The sequence below is a fragment of the Ahaetulla prasina genome, chromosome 5 (assembly GCF_028640845.1).
Source record: "Ahaetulla prasina isolate Xishuangbanna chromosome 5, ASM2864084v1, whole genome shotgun sequence".
NCBI classification, from domain to species: Eukaryota; Metazoa; Chordata; class Lepidosauria; order Squamata; family Colubridae; genus Ahaetulla; species Ahaetulla prasina.
The window spans coordinates 95233467-95248246 of record NC_080543.1 but is presented as its reverse complement, the minus strand read 5'-3'; the positions used below and the strand labels follow the sequence as shown (position 1 = coordinate 95248246).

General features: G+C 37.4%; 1 protein-coding gene across 5 annotated transcripts in view; it reads right to left on the bottom strand.

The window, feature by feature from the left end:
- UBE3A (ubiquitin protein ligase E3A) overlaps nt 1-14780 on the bottom strand; it is a 43895-nt gene that overhangs the window by 21881 nt on the left and 7234 nt on the right. The window contains exons 2-5 of one of the 5 annotated variants that reach the window (XM_058184965.1): nt 7280-7348; nt 5584-5747; nt 3285-3399; nt 787-831 (exon numbers count right to left, since the gene is read on the bottom strand). In XM_058184965.1, the coding sequence (XP_058040948.1) occupies nt 787-831; nt 3285-3304 (65 nt within the window). In that variant the 5' untranslated portion in view covers nt 3305-3399; nt 5584-5747; nt 7280-7348. Of the gene's footprint in view, nt 1-786; nt 832-1785; nt 1839-2773; nt 2892-3284; nt 3400-5583; nt 5748-7279; nt 7349-14780 lie in introns of those variants that run through there. The other 4 variants (XM_058184969.1, XM_058184970.1, XM_058184966.1 and 1 more) reach the window with 4 other exon arrangements.

Genomic DNA, 14780 nt, shown 5'->3' with positions numbered 1-14780 from the left:
GAGCTACCCATGTTGTATTCCAAAGATTGCAGCTGCTACAGAATGCAGTGGTTAGGCTTCCAAGTGGATGCCTGACTACCAATATCTTATTCTACTTATGAAGTAACTGCCTATTAACTACATGTACATTATTTTGAAACAATCTGATGTAGGAAACTGTACACAAATATTTCACATATGTATAAATTGTAGGACTCTGCATAACCTTCAAAAGGAGATCTGCGCCTCTTTAGAAGGACTTGTATAAGCCCTAATAAACTGTATACTTTAATTTTAGTTAATAGGGTTCAATGGGACATTGAATATTACTCAAGCACTAAACTATGACGTTATATTTGAAAATATAACTTTCTGAAAGCTGAATTTTATAGCACATTAGGATCCTTAATATCCTTATTATCCAAAATAATCCTTAATTATTATGGGCATTATTTCTGTCATTCTGCTGGGAGAAACAAGCTTCCAATTAGAAGAAGAGGCTGAATTTATACCCACTCCTCCACTTTTCAAATCTTGTCCAACATCATGGGGACTCTCTGGAATAAATTTTGGACACAGACAGGGAAGACAATGGGAGGAAATTCAAAGAAAGTTCTGTTGCTTAAACAGCACCCCATTAGATAAAGTTGAATACAGTCCTAATAAGATTTCTGTGTTGAGTAATTTCTCTAAAATGCAATTTAAAGATAGCTGTTACAAAACTGCCATAATACAACCATGAAGTTGCATCTGGCTTTAACACACAATATACCAAATGCATTCTTTAGCAATGCTGTTTATACTTACATTCGGCTAGTTTCAATGTTTTCAGAGTGAGGTTCTCCTGGTGATCTGAAATGTTTAAATAAAATCTTAAGCAACTTTGTATGTAGGAAAGAAGACCGTGATATGGCTTTACATTATGTGATGTTAATGCTTCACTAATACCTAGTTTTCATAGGAAAGATGTTTACAAATAAGGATGCCTACAGCCAGGAGATGCATAAATACAAGCTCTGGTCATATTGCTTACAATTAACTACTTTAAATATCGTTTTGTAAGCCAAATAAAACTTGTAAAAAAAAAGAGCTAATGAAAACATCTAAGTATGGAGATTAAATTTCAGAATATATTAATTTTCCTCTTTTCAACTGCACAGCTTCAGATCCATGAACATTAGTTGATTATACAAATATTATATCATTATTTGAGGCAAAGTTCAGCTGAACTGTTTATTTGAATAGTACTACAGCTGAAGCAATGAAATTTTTACCTAGGAATATACAAAATGTTTCGAATGTGGGATAGCTGTTTCAAGTGCAAATCAAGATAAAAACAGCCAATTTCACATGCAAGCTGTTTCACATTCAAAACATTTTGTTTATTGCTATTGTTGTCTATTTGGGTTCCTCTTTTTTCCTTGCCTTTAAGGTTTTTAGGGGCTAGAACTAGAAATGACATTATAAATATACTTTTGCCTATGGTTTTATTCAATGGTAGATCACTCCAGCTTGTCAAAAGTATTGTATATCACATGATGAAAATTGTTAATATCTATATAATGGAAACTAGGATCTATTTGGGCAACTGTAGTAAAACTTTGAAAAGTTTGTTAAATCTAACACTAAAAATGAGAAAGAAAAGTCATCCAGAAACATTCTGAACAGAATAAAAAGATGTTGAGATTTCTGAAATAATATGAAGATGTATATGTGACTGGTATATTTTTGGATAAAATGAGCTCCAAAATTCCAACAATTTGATTTGATGTTTAAAATTAATTTTTAATAGTTATAAAAACTAACCTTTCATTCTCATTGATCTTGTTAGTGTCTCCTAAATAACAATTTCGGTCCAGCTGTAAACAACAAACAATGGTTTGCCATAAACCAGGCTCAATTTCAATGCTGAAGGGAAGATGAAATGTAAAACCCTTGAGGTCCTTCCTAGATAACTCACTTGGCATTAAATGCGACTTTGGGTCACGTTTGAGTCAATGTCTTAGCATATCAATATTATTTTATTTTATTGGACATTTCAAATTCAAAACGGGTGGATTTAGGTGACCTATAAAATTAATAAATAAATCTTAATTTCCAGCTTTTTAAACAGTACCAGAAGATTCTTATTTAAGTATAGAGTCTTCTAAACTCAACTTTGGAATATATGTGTAGTCTGTGATTTATTGGCCAGAATGTTCCCTTTTTCCTGCTTTAACACTTAGTCTGATGAAGAGTGATGGAGAACACAAAAATTTAGCAACTATTTTGTGTTATTTATAATGACCTAAAAAGGATATTGTAAAAAAAAATACATGACATTTTATTTTTATATCCTAAACACTTCTTCAAAACCTCTTTCCACGGAGCATCAAATATACCCTTGATTCAAAGATGTATTTATTTTTCTTGTTAGTCCGTAAGTATCAACTGAGATGAAAAATAATTTCCATGTTACAAAACAAGTGTTTTGTTTTGTCTTTTTAAATTTTTCAGAAACACAGCTGACCTGGTTTTCATCATCAAAAAAGTGTAAAATTATTGATTTTATAAAAACTGTTTAAATTAATGCTGATCAGCTTCCCTGTCTTGCAGGGAATTTGTATGAAAGCTTTGAAATTCTAAAAATTTCATTATATTAAGTAATCCAGAAAGAACTACAGAGTAATCAAATGTTCAGCATAAAGCACTTGCAAACCTTTTTAGTTGCTATGTATTTAATATAATTTTATCACAAATGCTTTAAATTTTCAGCCCTGAAATATACTGCAGAAAATGTGATCACAACACACACCCACTAATCTGAACACTGCAGCATGAACTAGCAATTTCAAATGGTGGCTCACTTCCAAAAACCCTCGGAGCAACTTCTCCATTCTGCAAGCCACTCCTTTTACCTCCACTGTAACTCCCTAGGAAAGAAAAAGCAAAGGTATGCAAGTTTGCTGCATTTAGCAAGATTACCAAGTTTCCTAACAAAACAAAATTTTAAGGCAAAAGATAAAATTTGTTTGTTATATGAAGGATTTTTCTCTTTAAAAAGAATTCAAACAGATTTAGACAGTGATGGGTTCCACCAACTATATGGTGGACCAAGGTAAGTATCTTCCAATGATAATTCTGAAATGATAATATTTTAAATATTATCACAAACATTCAAAATTATACAAAAAGGGATTATCATCTCTAATTTACTTGCCTTGATAGTGTCCTCCTAAAATTTAGTAATTAAATAGTTATGAATGCAGTTGATTGGTATTTAAAATATTAGTTTTATAAAAGTTTTGCTTTATCTTGATATTTACCTTTTACAAGCTGTGGCCATTCGGTGACATTGGGGTGATCACAATTTTGTGTCGTTGATTAAAAATACGTTCTCGCCAGTCCTCTTGTACTGAGCCAAGCATAGGCTTAACAATGCTAAATAAATAAACATATGGTAATTAATTTATATACTCTATATCCATTTTTTCCCCAATAGTTCAGTTTTTAAGAGCTATTTTGACTTTTATATTCAACTCTGAAATATTCTTGAACAAAGAATATTTGTTAGGTCAGTAAAAAGCCATTCTTGGCAGAAGTCATTTTGAAAACATGATTAGTTCAACATTTCATATCTGCAAAATTCTATAAAGTTCTGAAGCCTGCTTCTTTTGGTACACAAATATGTAAAAGAGACCTAGTTGTTGCTATGATCCAATAATGCCATCTAAAGCATTTGTAAATTGACACCGTATAAAGAGGTCCAAATACGTGACAATTAACTTTCACTTTTCCTGAAAGCTTTTCCTGCATAATCCCATTTGTAAAGCAACATAACTGCTGAAATCGGTTTGCTTCCAGTTTGTACCAAAGATTAAGAAGGTGAGTTTAGTCATCAACTGATTTGTGATTTTTCTGGCTAGAGATGACCATTTTCCTTGACTATGCAATAAAACCTAGAGGCTAGCTTCATGTTCTATAAAACAGAATAGTACTCAGAAGAGAAGATGAAGGATTAGGGGAGTCTGCCTATCAACATCTGAATAGCAAACTCAAATGACTTATTTCAATGCAAACTCCTTGCAAAGAATTCTGGATACAGACTAAAACCCAGGACTTTCTGCAACGTAATAACTGGTTTAGCTAAGATGACTAAACTGATCCCTTGTGGAAATCATCGAGTGTGAATTCTTTTGTTTTTCCCCCCTTTATTTCTCATTGCAAGAAATTCCTCCTTATATCTAAAGAATTAGCTTCAATGGTTTAACGAGACCTTTTCTAATAAAATTAAAACCTTCCTTATGAAAAAGAGTAATAGTTAAACAACTGTTTTTTGAAGTTCAGGATAGGCACTTTCTTAAGTTTTATATGTTTTGGCTTTGGGCAGGAGGATCAAAAAAACATCTTTTTATTTTGTTAGAATTGAGCTGAACCCTATTTTTACTGGAGAAGCTATCATAATAATCTTGCAATAATTTGTTCACAATTCGGGCACTGGCAACTGGCTTACAATTATGATTGCAGCATCCTGTGGTCACATGATTGCCATTTGCAACCTTTACTTCTGGCTTTCCACAAGCAAAGTCAATTAGGAAGCTGGCAGGAGGTGGGAAATATGATCATATGACATCACACCTAATGACCAAGTAGGATTTGCTTAATGACAGTGACCAGAACTGTTGCAACCACTACTGTATGTCAATATGGTGACATGACATTGTGTGTTAATGACTACGTCACTGAGCGGCAGTGTTACCAGCCCTAATGACTTGTTAAGCAAGGAATACCTGTATAGGTCAACTTAGAAGTGCAGCAGAGCACAAGATTGTTCTTCATGCCTACATTGGGATATTTTTTAATCTCAAAATCACTATAAGTGAGTGAAAGATGGATTTTGATGGGTAAAATTAGAGTGGCAGAAAATATTTATTTGCAAAAGCTCTGTTTCAATATTTATCCTAAGCTCAATAGATGAATAAATTACAAATAACATACATATATTTTCAAATTTTGATCATCATTTGTGAATATTTCATCAACCCAACTGGTATGATTGAAGATTACAGATGATAGTAGTTGTAGTCAGGCCTCTAGAGGTCATCTGCCTCTGATCTAGAACCACAGTTTTTCTAATAACATGAGACAGAGCTTCAGGCCCAATCATGAGATTGGCATGAATTTTCTATCCTTTTTCAGACTTGTCTTTTTAAAATATTGAATTGATTTACATAGCGACCCATCTCACAAATGTGAGCTGGCTAACAAGGATTAAATATTATGAATGCACTAGCAGATAAAATGCTAACCCACTAATCAGAATGACATTAATTGTCAATGGACTGCATCCCCACTGATATAAAAGTCAAGGAATATATAAAAAATAGATACATAATAAAAATCATAAGAATATGAATTCAGCGACTGCATTCTTGGCAATATGTAATTCAATGCAACTTGCTGTGTCTTCATTCACAAGATATGCAGCATTCTTTTTACCCTAAGGTAAGGTTTGATAACCATTGTTTTCTATTGTTCTATTACTTACAAAAAATATTAAAAGAGGGCAATACAGTTTGACATGCTTTGACTCTTCCCACATATTTGCAGTAGTTTCAAGCTTACTTGTCAATTGTTTCCTGCAGTTTGGCTTCACTGATATCAAACGTAAGGCTGATCTTCTACTCTGTCATGTCGCTATCAGCCAGTGATTATTCAGCAATACTCGTACCCACAGTACCCTGAGGCCTCCCATTGGCTTTCTTCTCTCCAACTGAAGACATCCATTGCTGAAACAGAACCAGACGATGTCTTATACGTTTCTATTACCTTACCTTATTGCTTTTAATATATAATTCTTAATTGTTGGTTTTAAATTGTTTTAACAATTTAAAACATTTTGTAAACTAGAATACTATAAGCTATAAATTAGTTATAAAGTGGGATTATCAAAAAGCAGAGATAAAAAAATTGTAAGGTATTGCCTGTTCAGGCTATCAAACTCTACACAGCGAGTAAAACAGCTCAATAGTGACAACACTGGAAAATGTGACATGATCTGCCCTTTGATACTACTATTTAATTTTTCTTAAATTAAAAATTAAGTTGGCTTGAATCCCAAAAAATTTCTTAAGGTATTCACAAATTATGGCTGTGCAATAAAAGAGATGCATCACAATACATTGAAGTGCAAACAAAGCAACGGTCTTCAGGTTTTTGCATGGATGAAGGAAAGTGACTATGCATTGGAAGTCATGAGGAGACAGTTGGGTTAGAGTTTGGAACAATTTCTAAAGTTGTGTAAGCCTTGTAAAGACATTGCTGCTTTAATAATCTAAATGGAGAAGCTTTGTTCGTATACTGTAGATTACGGAGAATGTTATAAATACAGTACATATACGTCTGGTTGGGTACCAATATAGATAGAATGCCAGGTTCTTGTATTTTGCTATACACATATAGGAATCCAATTGGAAAGACTACAACTTTGTTTATTTGCATTTGGTTGGAAACAGCAGTTGCATACACGGACTTTTTCAATATACAGGCTGCATTTAAAATCCATAATTTTGGTCAGAGAAGAGAGATATAATTGAATTAGTTGTATCTTTTGCCTCAGGTATAATAAGTTTTTAGTGAAAAATAAATTGCTAGCAATATAGAAATATTAGTAGAGAACATGATATAAGAGCCATATGCTCTTACATAGAAAAATAGACTAAATGATTCTTTAAAACTGTGTATTAGAAACTTCCCTTCAGCAAACGTCGTGTTTCAGTTTCAGCATGCATTTTTTCAGATATAACAAACTGAACTACAAAGAAACTCGATGGCTTTTTATTGTAAAAGTAGACTAAAACTCATTTAATTAGAGCTAATAGGTATAAAATTAGTTTTAGCATTATTCTAAGGAAACAAGCAGGAATATTTTTAGTATACAAATAAATTATTGGAACAAAAAGCATAACAGATGGATGACCATACATTTTAGACATACAAAATGTATGAAATCCATTTCTGTGTTATGAAAGTTCATTAAACAGTTAAATTAAAATAAAAGTGGCTCAATTTGTATTCTATCCATAAACAATTGGCATATAACATTCAAGTAGAACTGCTATCAAACAATGTAAGTCCCTTCTTACAATTATTACAGGTAAATACTTACATTCCATAGACACCTGCATATTACATGAAAATGGATACTTAGCAACTGAAGATTATAAATACCTTTGTAAATATTTCTATAAGTTAGATTTAGTAAGTGGAGTTATTTTTGCTACTAGGAATATAGTAATCAAGATATAACTATTCTACTTACCATGTTTTTCTATTGCTTCAGCAGAATGTTCTTGCACAGTTGCCAAATAGCCTTTGGTGGGTTGCAGACCTAAAATATATTATCTTATTTAATTTTTGAAATAGTGATGTATAATTTAAAATACATAAACTCAATGCTAGCCTCTTTATAGGCTCACTTGGGAAATACTGTTTCTACACTCAATATTTTTTTTTAAAAAAAGCTGTGAATTACAAGTTATATTTCAATCTTTTTTTAAAAAAAGTTTCTGACAGCAGTATGTAAAAGAAAGTAGATTTTATTTTACAAAAATAAAAATGTACAGCTTATAATAAAATCTACATCCAATATCCCATAAGTACATTGTTATTATCTCAAAGGCTAAATAATCCTTGTACCAAAGTGCACAAAATCTTGGGTTCTGGATTGAAATTGCAGCAGGAATTGGGGTGGGGAAAGGTATCAACTTGAAAAAAAGATATCTTTTGTAGTAAGATTTTTAATATACAACTAACATTTGTAAGCATTTAAGCATTAAGTTAGCATTCAGCATGATTTAGGAAATACTTGAATCACCAATGAGAAACTGATATTTAATGCAACTGTATGCCATAAACTTAATTGAGTAATATTTCCTTTGAATGAACTGATTCGCAGTTTGGTGAATTAATTCTTAATCTGCCTTCCCAAATTTTGGTGGTGGCCAACAATCTACTTCCAAAGCTAAGTCTAATGCCTAAATATGTGTTTCTTTATTCTTTCACTTAAAGTATTTGAAAGGAAGCACATTGATATTTAAAAGTTTTGAAAACTTTTAGTTAATTCAGAATATGATAATCATTTAGTAACTGGTTTCAATTTCCTTGCTATAACAAATTTATTAGTTGCTGGTCACTTCTAAGAATGACTATAAATACTGATTATAATCAATAAGATCAAGAGTAGCAATGGGCAACCTGTGCCATTCTTATCAATTTCAGTCAGCATGACCAATAGTGATTGTTGCTGATAGCTTTAGTTTAGAACTCCACATATTGCGCATCCTTGTCTTATGAAGCTTTTAAAAGATCACATATTTTCATGTATATTTAGCTAGGCACTATGATTCTCTGGAATGAGTCTTCTTACTGTTTTACCACTATCAGAGGCATAATTAATAGCAATATGAAAAGAGAATTTATCCTTAAGATTGTTAAGGGGAGTTAAGAAACAACATATTACAACATGCTTTATTCAAGCTTGTGTTTGCCATCCAAGCACAAAAAAGTTTTAATCCAGGATATGCTTTTTCTGTTTTAGTGATGTGATTTTATTAGATGTCTTATAAAAGTTTAAAATAAACACACTGGAAGCTCTCATTTATTGTTGGCTGTGCAAAACCCTACATTTAATGGAAAGGCAGAATATAAAATTGAAAATGCACGCATTTTGAGAAGTAGTAAAGTATAGGGATTGGAAGCCTGGCCTTTTAAAAACAATAATTCCTCTAGTACTAATCCTATGGTCTGATAATCTGTATTTTAAAAATATGGCTACCATGCCCCTCAAAGTGTTTCCTTATAATTTTAAAAACTGAATAAAGAATTATAGTACTATTTGAAAACTGTTCCCAAATCCTGGTTGCTTTTAAAGTCACTTAATTCATGGGGTAGTAATATGTATCTCCTTTTATGTAAAATAAAGCTAGAACTTCTAATTTTTAATTATTAGTTGAAATTCTCTACTCAAAATTCAACAAGCAACAACAACAAAACTTTCCGTAGCATTCAAGGCTTTATAATTCGCTCACTATATTAAAAATACAGCAAAAATAAACAAAAATATTTCTATTGTGATAGACTAGAGTTTTTTGTTTTCAGAGGCTAAAGGATGTAAGGCAACTATCAGCAATAACTATACCCCTTTTAAAATATTAAATATATGTTTACAGTTAAAAAGTGTTCTTATTTCTAAATATGATATTGAATTTTGCTGGCATGAATTTGAAGGGTTTAGGACTATATGCAGATTACAAACCATGGACTGCCTGCACATTTTTGATTATTTTTCTGATAGTGTTATTTTCCCCAGAGTCTTTCTTCTTTAAATTCACCCAAAGGATGACTTTCATCTAATATAGCTTGACTTTTAAATAATTTTGGATTAATCCCCTGGTGTAAAACAAATCTCAGTTAATGTTGAAACAAATCAATATTAAATCAAAATTTTTAAAGTAGCTGGTTAAACAAAATACAAATTCTTATTAAAAAAAATTATTTGAAACAAATATGGTAAACTTGCCAAGAATCTCCTTCTAGCTGGACCCAGCAAGAAAGATGTTCATTTCTGTCCAACATTTTATCTGCATTCCTAGAGCATCAACCCAACTGTGCTAAATCATAGTTCAGCACTATATGCAAACATAGTCACTATTAAATCAAATTTCCTTTTATATCCTTAGAGCAGGATAAAAATTAATCAAGCTGTTTACCTTTCAAAAATAACTTATACTTAAGAATTGTTTTAATTTTAATGAGGGGATTTCTTAAAGCAACTACAACTTTTTAGCATTGCTCAGAAGCTTTAAAATGACCTTCTTTAATGAATAGCAGATAAGTGCTGATCTCATGCTCACAAGGGATTCAAACACCTTTTATCTAATTATTTTCCAAGTGTGCCCAGCCATTATATATAACTAATCACACACCAGTGTGTCATATACAAATCTGAACAATTCTTCACAATCAGATATATTTAATACGGAAAAACAAATATAACTCATCATAAAACTTATAATGATAAACAATTATATGGCATCATTCTATTATTCAATAATCATGATATTTGTTCAAAATGTTAATGTCATCAATATATATGTTTTAGCTTACTACTCTCATCTATGTATCTTTTTTCATTTAAAAAAACCAGCATTAACTATAGTTTGATATCACAAACAACTTTTGTTGGGGGAAACCTGGAAATTGAAAGGGGGGGGGGAGTAATTTTTCCTATATTTTTGAGCATTTGAACTAAGACATAATGAGCCAAAGTAAACCTCCAAATCTGAAAGTCCATTTCACCAATATCATGATGTTAGGGTACCAATCATTGCAGTTGTTGCAAGTTTAGTAGTGAATCTGACTTGGTTCTCCTAATGGATGACTGTTTTGGGCAGTCTGAAATTTTTGTTAGTTCAAGCCAACATACCAATGGCAACAGATTATGAAGATTTTGGATAGAAGCATCTGGAAAGCAGGTGTGAACAAAAATACTCCTGTCCTCCAGACAAACCTTAACCATTTTGAGTTGAACTAGGGATTTCACTGATTTCAAACCAATCAAATAAGTTAAGATGTCATATACTTAGCTTGCTTCTGTCTGTTACAGAGTTTAATAGTTGTCCTGCTTTCTTTATCCTAACAGCAAAATCTTCAAACATACTGTCTGGTGGAAGCTTCTGTAAAAACTATTGACGTACATATGCACTACATACATTCTATTTAATTTTTGTAAACTACATAGAGTAAACTATGTAGATGTAAACTAGAGTAAAGCAAAAATCCCTCTTTGTGAAGTGGGGTCATAGGGGTCAGATGGGCTTGTTGGTCACGTACCTGGCTCCTTGCTGCGTGACAACAGCCCTGCCCGAGCTGTTGGAGGTGCTTGCCGGGGTGGCGGCTGAGACCCCCAGACTTATGGTCATGGGGGACTTTAACTTGCCATCGACCGGCATGTCATCGACGACGGCTCGGGAGTTTATGGCCTCCATGATGGCCTTGGACCTGACGCAAGTAGTTGATGGCCCTACTCACATTGGGGGAGGCACACTGGATCTGATTTTTATCTCTGGACAGTGGCTGAATGATCTGGACTTAGGAGATCTAGTCAACAAGCCTTTGTCACGGTCAGATCATTCTCTCCTTCGTCTGGACTTTTGGACCGCCACTCAACACCGCAGGGAGACGGGACCAATACGTTGGTTCCGTCCCAGGCGCCTGATGGACCCGGAGAGGTTCCTGATGGAGCTTGGGCTGTTACCTGAGGGTCTGGCCCACGGCACGGCTGAAGAACTAGTCGCGGCTTGGGAACTGGCCGCAGCTGGGGCTCTAGACCGTGTCGTGCCTTTGCGGCCTCTGACCTGGCGTAGGTCTCAACCAGCTCCTTGGTTCTCCGAGGAGCTGCGGGAGATGAAACGCTGGAGAAGACGCCTAGAGAGTGCTTGGAGATCCAGCCGTTCGGAAGCTGACCGGACACTAGTTAGGTCCTATAGTAGGACCTACCTAGTAGCATTGAGGGAAGCAAAGCATTTCTACGTTTCCTCCCTCATTGCGTCGGCAGATAACCACCCGGCCGCCCTGTTTCGGGTGACCCGCTCTCTCCTTCAACAGGAGGTGCAGGAGGACCCATTACAAGGGCATGCTGAGGAGTTTAGTGGTTATCTATATGATAAAATCGTTCAGCTTTGGGATGGGTTGGATTAAAATTGGGTAGATCCAGGTGAGAGGTCGGAGACTCGTCTTGTTGAGACTGTTTGGGATGGATTTGACCCTGTGGCTCCTGAGGACATGGACAGGTTGTTGGGGAAGTTGAATGCCACCACATGTTTACTGGACCCGTGTCCCTCCTGGCTGGTACTGGCCACGCAGGTGACACGAGGCTGGCTCCGGGGGATTATTAATGCTTCTTTGTTGGAAGGGGTTTTTCCTGCTGCCTTGAAAGAGGTGGTGGTGAGACCCCTCCTCAAGAAGCCTTCCCTGGACCCAGCTGTTTTAAGAAACTATCGTCTGGTCTCCAACCTTCGTTTTGTGGCGAAGGTTGTAGAGAGTGTGGTGGCACGTCAATTACCCCAATACCTGGATGAAACTGTCTATCTAGATCCGTTCCAGTCCGGCTTTCGGCCCGTATACAGTACGGAGACGGCTTTGGTCGCGTTGGTTGATGATCTCTGGAGGGCCAGGGATAGGGGTTATTCCTCTGCCCTGGTCCTATTAGACCTCTCAGCGGCTTTTGATACCATCAACCATGGTATCCTGCTGCACCGGCGGAGAGTTTGGGAGTGGGAGGCACCGTTTATCGGTGGTTCTCCTCCTATCTCTCTGACCGGTCGCAGACGGTGTTGGCAGGGGGGCAGGATCGACCCTGAGGTGCCTCACTTGTAGGGTGCCGCAGGGGTCAATTCTCTTGCCTCTCCTGTTCAACATCTATATGAAGCCTCTGGGTGAGATCATCAGTGGTTTTGGGGTGAGGTACCAACTGTATGCTGATGATAGGCAGCTGTACTTCTCCACCCCAGGCCACCCCAACGAAGCTATCGAAGTACTGTCCCGGTGTCTGGAAGCCGTACGGGTCTGGATGGGGAGAAACAGGCTCAAGCTCAATCCCTCCAAGACGGAGTGGTTGTGGATGCCGGCACCCTGGTACAGTCAGCTGCGGCCCCAGCTGACTGTTGGGGGCGAGTCATTGGCCCCGATGGAGAGGGTGCGCAACTTGGGCGTTCTCCTGGACGGGCGGTTGTCTTTTGAAGATCACTTGACGACCGTCTCCAGGAGAACTTTTTATCAGGGCTGCCTGATTCGCCAGTTGCGCCCCTTCCTTGACCGGGATGCCCTATGCACGGTCACTCCTGCTCTTGTTACCTCTCGCTTGGATTACTGCAATGCTCTCTACATGGGGCTCCCCTTGAAGAGCACCCGGAGGCTCCAGTTGGTTCAGAATGAGGCTGCGCGGGTGATAGAGGGAGCCGCTCGTGGCTCCCATGTGACACCACTCCTGTGCAGGCTGCACTGGCTACCTGTGGTCTTTCGGGTGCACTTCAAGGTGTTGGTTACTACCTTTAAAGCGCTCCATGGCTTAGGGCCGGGTTACTTACCGGACCGCCTACTGCTACCGATTGCCTCCCACCGACCCTTGTGCTCTCACAGAGAGGGACTCCTTAGGGTGCTGTCGTGTCCCACTCCTCCGCTGACGGCTGGGTCAGGGAAATCCGAATCAGGCTTGCCTCTGCAGCTCTGCCCAAAGTCCTAGCAAAGTCCTCAGAGCAGGCAGGAGACCAGTAAGTGACTTCAGCAAGATAAGTTCGACTTTTGCCTGACTTAGAGACTGCCAGAAAGCAGATCCTTTATATAGGCCATGGGGTGTGGCTCCATGACTCAGCACTCATTAAGGCCTGCCCCTCCCTTCCTTCTGTTGCCTCCGCCTATCCAATCTTCTGATGCGAGGGTCACTCCAATCAGCTGTTGGTAATAAACCCTCCTCAGGCTCACATGCTGTGGAGGAGGGGGAGGGGTCTAGCTGCTCTGTTTGCCTGGGCATGGAGTCAGGGCTGGGGCCGGGAGGTGCTCCTTCTTCTGCAGTTTGTCTGGGCATGGAGCCAGGACTGGGGCCGGGAGGCATACATTCCTCCGTGTTCGGGAGCAGATAAGAAGGCCCCGGCTGCTCTGAGGGCGGGCAAGACACAACAGGTGCCGTCCGCCAAGCAATGTCGGCTGGCGGCCCCCAGAGGAAGGGCCTTCTCTGTGGGGGCTCCCACCCTCTGGAATGAACTTCCCCCAGGACTCAGTCAACTTCCTGACCTTCGAACCTTTCGCCGCGAGCTGAAGACATATTTATTTATTCGCGCAGGACTGGCATAGAATTTTAGATATTTTTATTCAGTTTTTAAATTTTTAGTGGGTTTTACTGTTTTAAATATATTTTAATCTGGGCCAAATTTAATAATTTTTTTAAATATTATTTTATCTTGTATTTATTTATTGTTGTTCTGTTTTATCTGGCTGTAAACCGCCCTGAGTCCTTCAGGAGAAGGGCGGTATAAAAATCTAATTAATTAAATAAATAAATAAATAATTTTGCAAATTTATTTATTTAGTGTGTGTGTGTGTGTGTGTGTGTGTGTGTGTGTGTGTATATATATGTTTTCTGAGGTTTTCACGGGTGTTTGTATGTAGGTCTTTGGTTGTTCGGGTTTTCTCCCGTGTAAAATTGGAAATGTCTTGGCAACGTTTCGACGAAGTCTCATTCGTCATCTTCAGGCTTCAGCTTCGTGCTTCTGGGAGCAATGTGTGATCGCAGCTGTTTCTTCCTTTTAACTGCTAGTGGGGGTTTGAACTGATTGGGTGGGAGCTTGGCTGTGCTCTGATTGGATGGAGGTTTTTTGTGCTCTGATTGGCTGGGGTGTGTCCTGTTTGGGTGGGGGCTTGGTTTGTGCTCAATTTAGTCTGTGTTGCAGGGGATTTGAGCTGGTGAGCTGCATAGCTGTTGTAGATGTAGACATAGATGTAGCACCACCACAAAGCCAAACAACAGCTATGCAGCTCACCAGCTCAAATCCCCCTGCAACACAGACTAAATTGAGCACAACCAAGCCCCCACCCAAACAGGACACATCCCCAGCCAATCAGAGCACAAAAAAACCTCCATCCCTCCCCACTTGCTCTTTCCAAGGCCTTTGGTCGCACCCGTTATATTGGTACATTCACCCTCATGTTCTTATCACGTATGCTCGATCCACCCCTGGTAGTCTTTTTTATCTCTCCTTTTCACC